Genomic DNA, 7,500 nt, shown 5'->3' with positions numbered 1-7,500 from the left:
ATATCTATTTGACTGTGTCATAAACAGATTGAGAAAGAGTGCAGGCAGCAAATCATTGTGGAAGCGAAACATAAATTCTATCAGTACCCTATTCCTTGTATATTGATGGCCGCCGCACATAGGAAATTCGGCTTCCTCCTACAGCCCTAGGCTATGTGTGCAATGATTTCTTCGGACTCTGACAAATCCTTCGCTCTCGAGTGCTATTCAGCCATCTTTGTAGTCTGTTACACCGTGGGCTACTTCACTGGTATGAAACAAGTCACACCTGGCACACAAGCACGTTGTTTCGTTCCTTGGATTTATGGTGGATTCTGCCCGCCAAGCGTTTGTACTTATTGAGGAGAAAAAAATAGGAGTTCCTTATTCGCCCACTTCCAACACGACTGATATTAAAAACTCTTCGGCGTCTTTTGGGAAAATGTATTTGCTTTTCTGTTGCGGTTCCGAATACTTACCTCTTTCTTATTGAAATTTACAATGCTATTGCAACGAACCAGCGTTATGGTTCCTCTAAGCCTATTCCTCTTTCTGGTCCTTTGAGAGAAGAACTTAGTGCTGTTCCTTAAAGTACGTGGTGCCACGAGGCTCACCTTCAACTCGAATCATGTTCGGACGCGCCTTCGTCTGTCTGGGGCTGTTTGCTTCGTGCTGATACGGTTGCAGTCGTTATCCCGTGGGATTACTGGCCTCCTGAGCAAAGTAATCTGCACATTTTATGTCAAGGAGGCCTTAGCCCTCGCCAATTCCTTATTTTGAAGCCTTTTCTTTTCCCTTACGTGACTGCTAGGTCGATGTCTTTAGTGATAGCCAGTTTTTCTGATCTTCTCCTCGGGGTGCCAAGGCGCGACGTTCCGCGATCTTTTCAATGTCGTAAAGAGAATTTTCGTAACACAACATCCACCTGTCCCTCTTTTACATCCCTTCCGCTCATAATTAAAAAAGCCGACCCACCTTCCCATGTTTTGTCATTGCAAGACTCTTAAGCTTTCTTAATTAATTTTCCTGGGGTCGAGTTCACGGGCCCGTTTCTCAAAGGCCGGAAATTTTACGGGCTATTTTCGGGTGTCGCAATTCCTTTTGATCTTAAGAACGGAGAGGATTTAAGTAGTCAAACTTGACATTCCTTTTTTTTTTTGTTCCCTTAACAACATGTCAAAATATTGGCTCTCCAAAAGAAGCGGTTGGCAGTTTCACAAATGGCTTTTCGGGCCCGATTTTGGGGTCGATATGACCATTTCGCTGACTTGATGGCACTACCCTATAGTGTTCAATGCAGCCATGATGGTCTTCCGCTTCCGTACCCCGTTCCTGGCGCCTCTGGGGTTAATTTGTTTGCCCAAAATTTCCTTTTTACAAACCCTTACGTCTCTCCCCCTACTATTCTCATTCCACACGCCTTGCGCATATGCGCTTTGTTAAAAGTTATGTCTTTTCTTTTACCATTGTTATCCCCGGCCTGATGTTCGTCTTAGGGGATATTAAAGAGCTTTAGCAAGGACGACGAAGACGGCTACGAGAATGTCACATAACAATAGGTTTAATTAGCAAAAACAATAGTTCTGCACGCCCTGCCCGTGCGTTTTCCATTTTGAGACATTTCTTTGCCGTTCTCATCTTGACAACGACGTGAAATGATCAAATTTGAGGTCGTGTGGAGGACGGGAGCACCTGACGATGAATTTACGATTTTTCTCTCTAAATATCTACACCGTTCTCATCAATTTTATTCTTGGAATGTAATCGCAAAATTATTACTGTAACAGGAAATAATATTTTTACACAACGTTCTCGTAGCCGTCGTCGTCGTCCTTGCTTAAGGTCCCTATTAGGGACAACGGCGACGGCAACGAGAACGTCATCTCAAAATATTGTAATCACTTCATGACTATTTCAACCTTTTTGCCATGACAAGGGTGTGGTAGTTCTTCAAAAATAACACTGGTCGGAACGGCGCTTAATTTAGGGGAGAAAATAAAAATTTATCGTCAAGTGCTGACGTCCTAAAATAAAACCTCAAATTTGGCAATTTAACGTTGTTGCTTTGCTGACGACGGCAAAGAAAAAAAGTGACAAAAGTGAAAAACGCACGTGCTGAGCGTGTAAAGCTATTGTTTTTGCTCACTGAATATGCAAATTTGTGACGTTCTCGTTGCCGTCGCCGTTGTCGTTGCTTAAGTTTCCTATTGGTGGCCATTTCTTCAGTCATTTTCATCATTACCATTGGACCCGCAAGGTTCTCACACTATAGTTCTTTACCCCACCACGGATGGTTTCTCTCCATTGGCCCCTCCCTTGGGACTTGCAATACAATACATACTTAATTGACCACTCCCCATAGGGGCTTTTCAGGGCCAATGAAACACAATTGTTATACCTCCCATCTCAAATACGTTTTCCCATTGGAGGAGAAGGTGTCACGTGCCATAAGTCAAACCTCACTAACTCCCTAGCGGCTAGGGTGAACAAAACTCATTAACTCCCTAGGGAAACAACGACTTGAACTTTCGACTCGCACGTGATCAGATACACCTTTGAAACAGCGGCAAATTCCGTGTAAAAATTCGTGTATTGTCCTCAATACAATAAAAATCAATACAATAATCAATACAATCAATACAACAATACAATAATCAATACAATCAATGCAATAAAAAATCCGTTTATTGTTCTCAAACAATAAGGGTCTCGGAGAAACAAAACTAACTGTTTCCCTTGGGGCCAGTCATTAAGTGCTTATTAGCGAGCTTACGCAACAGGACGGCTGGAAGAATCAGGACGGCTGAATGACGAAAAAATGTCGCGTAAGATTGGGAATGCACAGTCTCGCGCGACATTTTTTCGCCATTCTGCCGTCCTGAGTCTTCCAGCCGTCCTGTTGCGTAAGCTCGCTATTAACAAAACGGCAGAACAACAACAACAACTGTTAAGAATCCCAACTGACCGGAGGAAAACCAGTTGGCTATTTACAAGTGCGGCCAAGAAGTTGAACCAGGGACTACCAGGAACAAATTCAAGGAGTCGTCAGAACAATTCTTTGAACCTGGGAACTCGGGATCTCAGAAGAGCTTCGAAACGATTTTACACAAACTGGCCGCGCGAAAGTTGGGGCAAGAGTCTTGCTACGCAGGCTACGGATCTCAAGGCGAGCGTCCTAACCACTGGGCCGCACTGGGACTTCTGTGTTTCCATGTTTTTTTCGGATGCACAAGTTTTAAATTCGCTCTTCAATAATTAAACATACTTGAGGGGTCGTGTGTGACTAGCTGGACTAGCTAATGCCTAAGTAACCTACAATTAGAAGTGGATAAAATACATCAAATGAATAAATCAGGATAAATGTAAAGAATGAAAATGCAAAATGTGCTTTTATAATTCAAGATAATTTCAGATTAAATCCAAAATTAAAATTGAATTTGACGTCTTCTTCGTTGCCAGCTATGCGGGTGAACTGCTAAATCTGAATTCCTTAAGTGTGGGATCAGATTGCACGTTTCTGTAAAATTGCTTAAAACTACAGGAGTCTTTAAAATAATCTGAGACAAAGTTCAATTCAAAAAATGTGTGGAAAATCGCGGAACAACGGCTTTTTTGGGCCCTCTTGAGTTGTACGGACTATTGCGTCATACAGCTAAATTTGAAATCTGTTTAATCTGTTACATACAGTCTATCCTTAATTAGATTCCCAAGTAACCTGGGTTTCGTTATGGTCGACAGCCCAATCTACTGTAGTAGGATTGTTCTACGTACATTGCAATTAAAGGATTTTTTCTGCGTATGTGTGACAAAGCAATGGAAGCACATCGAGCTCGTAGGCGTCATGGAAAAACTAACAGTGGATTGTATTTTGGGGCGTTCATCGTACGGACTAAGGAATTTTGCCTTTAATGTTCAGTCAAGGCTCCTGCTAATGGCTTTTTTTTTTGCTTGTAATCTCGCAATCTGATTGGCTGTTCGCGTCATGCTCCCGTCAATTTGTCACGCAATGTAATAGCCAATCAGGAACACTCATTTTGGGAAATAAATCTATCATATTGCGACAACGCTTGCTGTTTCTTTGTGTCATGATTTTGGTCACGCTCTGAAATAAACTTAACAAGTCGAATGTGGTTCAGCGTTGTCTGGACTCTCATTGACAACGATATTCGTCATCACAGTGGTCAAAATGTTGTAGACTCACGAAGCGCAGCCGAGATGTGCTTTCGATTTGTTAAGTTTATTTCAGAGCGTGAACAAAATCATGACAAAGAAAGAGCAAGAGTTGTCTTTTACTTTCTCGCAATAGGACTGACTTATTCCCAAAATGAGCGTTCCTGATTGGCTATTACATTCCGTGACAAATTAACGCGAGCAGCGTTGTATAGACACTTATTAGCCAATAAGATTTCGAGATTACAATTACAGTTGTGGTAAAAACTTTCTTTGGCGTTGAATATTAAATATACCACTTGGACGATGCATTCAGTTTACGTGACTTCATCACAACAATAACACAGCATTTTAGAATGATTACAGTAATACTAACGAACTACAATATAACACGATAGACAGACGATAGCTAATAGGTTTACTGAGGGGAAAAAAAAGAAAAGAAATTTCATGATCTGTCTCCAGACCCTTCATCCTGTGTCACGTTTGTTCATCCTAGCAGTAGCGTGTCCTTCCTGCCGCTACTCCAACGATTAGGTCTTCAAATTTTGCCAACGTTGCAGTTATAATAGACGCCGCGTTTGCAATTCCCTCCCGGCACCAGTCTCCTTCTACCTACAGTCTCGGAAAAAATTGTTGAAACACTTTACAATATCTTGCCCTCCCACTATGTTGTTTTGCCAAATAGGCTCAGACACTCGCGTTAAAACAACATTGTGAGGGAAGAATGAGCCGCGAAAGCTTCAAATCTTTATAGTCGTGTACTGTTCCAACGAATTTTGTCAAAGACTGTAGTTTCAGGATGTTATCGCTGTTTCGCCGTAACATTGATCGAGTCGAAATCAGACTGGCTCTGTACTTCAAACATCGTAGACTTTATTTGTTTTCACGAAGACGAGTTTGACTAGGAGAAATGATAAGCAAATAGAGAATAAATACAACAGTGATAAGTGAAGGAAACTCGACAAAATCCAGAAAAACCATAGCATTCGCGACTTACAGAAATTCCACCAGAATAAACAGCTAGGAAACGAACAGATCCTGGATACACAACGCAATAGCAATTCGCTCTAACGGGTTTGTAGCTATTTCTAAAAAATAATCAAACCGTAGCTAACAAAAGCGTATAAATACGCGCGAAAAGCGAAAATGTAAATTACTTGACCCGTAGGGACATTATGATTGCACTAGGAATAAAATCAATAGAAAGCAACGCAAGAATGTTACACCGGCCCCTAAATGCGACAGCACAAAGCATTTATAACAAAATAATGAGATCACGTTCGCAGCGTGCTTATTTAATTACGATAAAAGAAAGCTGTATAGAGGGCGTTGTTCGCTACTAGCTTTGTTCAGACTTGTTGTGTTCAAAAGGGGGATTCCCTCTGAGTTCCGTAAACAAGTGCTTGACCTAGACAGGCTTGCAGTTGAAACAGTTCCACGCGACATTCACCTCCTAGGACTTGAATCGGTAAAGGAACATCTAAGCGGATTCGAGTAATATAATCTTGTCAATGGGTCGTTGCAGGGTTGATGTCTTGGTTTTCACCGTTACTCTTCGAACGAAGCCGTCTGTGTTATTTCGTTGTACATCCACGATACGGGCAAGCGGCCAGCAGCTTCGCGGACAACTCACATCAGCCACTAAGACGATGTCGCCAATGACAAAATTCCTCCTGGGTCGATTCCATTTTTGTCTTTCTTGAAGGGATGGGAGGTACTCCTTGATCCACCTTCGCCAGAATATGTCCGCCAGGTACTGGATCTGTCGCCACCGCTTGCGAGAGTATATTTCATCCTTCTGGAAAAACCCAGGTGGTAGTGATGGTCCTGAGCGGAGTAAAAGCAAATGATTTGGCGTGAGGGCCTCTAAATCTTTCGGATCATCTGACACTTTAGTGACAGGTCTGCCGTTAACGATAGACTCGACCTCACACATCAAGGTTACCAAGCCTTCTTCGTCGAGGATTTGCTCTTTTGTGAGGGCGCCCATGACTTTCCTCACCGTTCTTATACACCGTTCCCAAACCCCACCGTGATGGGATCCACCAGGAGGGTTGAATGTCCATTTCACGTTTTGCTGTAGTAGAAATTCCCCGATCTTGTGTTGATTCCAACCCTCGATTGCTTCCCGCAGCTCTTTCTCCCCACGCACAAAATTTCCTCCATTGTCGGACCTCACTTCTTCTGGTTGGCCTCTTCGGGCAACAAAACGTCGCATCGCGTTAATAAAGGAATCTGTGTCCAGACTCTGGGAGACTTCTAAATGGATTGCTCGTATGGACATACAAGTAAAAAGAACACCATATCTTTTGACAAGGCTTCTCCCTCTTCGCACGAGAAACGGACCGAAACAGTCAATTCCTACAAACGTAAAGGGTGGTTTTGCAGGCGTCACCCGGTCTGTAGGCAGGTCTGCCATTTTCTGCTTTCCTAGCGGGGCTTGCCTTCTTTTGCAGTCGAAACAGTCGATGACAACCTTCCTTACAGCCGTCCTTGCTTTGAGAATCCAAAACTTTCCTCGAACCATGGATAACACATGCTCTAGACCCGAATGACCAGACATCAAGTGGTAGTAGCGCACAATCAAATCCACGACATGGTGCTTATTTGGCAGGATAATTTGGTGCTTCGCGGGGTATGGAATTGATGCTTGTCTCAAACGCCCACCGACGTACAGCAGACCACCAACTTTCATTGGATCAAGCTTGTAGATCGCACTCGTTTTCTTAATTAGCGGTTTCCTCTCCTTAGCACTTTTCAAGTCGCTGCTTCCGTTTACTTCTTCTTGCTCTTCGAGCCGTGACAACTCTTCTTCGAAACGTTGTCGTTGGACGAATTTGAGAATTTCCTTTTCAGCTCTGTCGATCTCGTCTACACTAAAGGGGTCGTACGTCCTGTCCTCAGGGAAGTCTTGTACTAGTGCCAGTCCTTCTCTACGTCGTTTGGATGACTACTTCAGCTTCTCCCGATAGCGCAAAATCCAAGCAACGAATTTCTTAAGACGATACCATGATGAAAAGTACTCAAGGAGTTGGTTGACACAATTAGTACCAGCGTTGGTAAGAGAGAAAAAGGCTTGACTCTCCCTCTTGATTTCAGGGTCGTTGTCCTGCATTTGGGCGGTGGGCTGAACGGGCCATCTTGATTCTGGCTTCCACAGAAAATCTGGACCATTTATCCAACGATTCTTGGAGATGACGGAATCCACCGTAAGACCCCTCGAAGCGTCGTCTGCAGGATTCCCTTCTGAATTCACATACCTCCACTGAGACGGCGAAGATGCATCATGTATGATGGCTATCCTATTAGCAACAAAAGTGTGAAACCTCTTGTCGTTATTTTGTATGT

General features: G+C 43.2%; 2 protein-coding genes across 2 annotated transcripts in view; both read right to left on the bottom strand.

Moving 5' to 3' along the window:
* Positions 1 to 5,632: 5,632 nt before the first annotated feature.
* Positions 5,633 to 6,847, bottom strand: LOC137968220 (uncharacterized). The gene has a single exon (XM_068814838.1). It carries the CDS (start codon positions 6,845 to 6,847, stop codon positions 5,633 to 5,635), a length of 1,215 nt encoding a protein of 404 aa, XP_068670939.1.
* A 255-nt stretch (positions 6,848 to 7,102) lies between these two features.
* LOC137968219 (uncharacterized) overlaps positions 7,103 to 7,500 on the bottom strand; it is a 561-nt gene continuing 163 nt past the window's right edge. The window contains exon 1 of the mRNA XM_068814837.1: positions 7,103 to 7,500. This exon is cut by the window's right edge and continues 163 nt beyond it. Within this exon, the coding sequence (XP_068670938.1) occupies positions 7,103 to 7,500 (398 nt within the window).

This window comes from Montipora foliosa, chromosome 8, assembly GCF_036669935.1.
Source record: "Montipora foliosa isolate CH-2021 chromosome 8, ASM3666993v2, whole genome shotgun sequence".
Taxonomy (NCBI): domain Eukaryota; kingdom Metazoa; phylum Cnidaria; class Anthozoa; order Scleractinia; family Acroporidae; genus Montipora; species Montipora foliosa.
The sequence above is the reverse complement of the archived record's forward strand: the minus strand, read 5'-3'. Positions and strand labels throughout refer to the sequence as shown.

Excerpts from the sequence above, each read along its gene's own strand:
- LOC137968220 (XM_068814838.1), bottom strand. The coding sequence starts at position 6,847 with ATGAAAGTTGGTGGTCTGCTGTACGTCGGTGGGCGTTTGAGACAAGCA.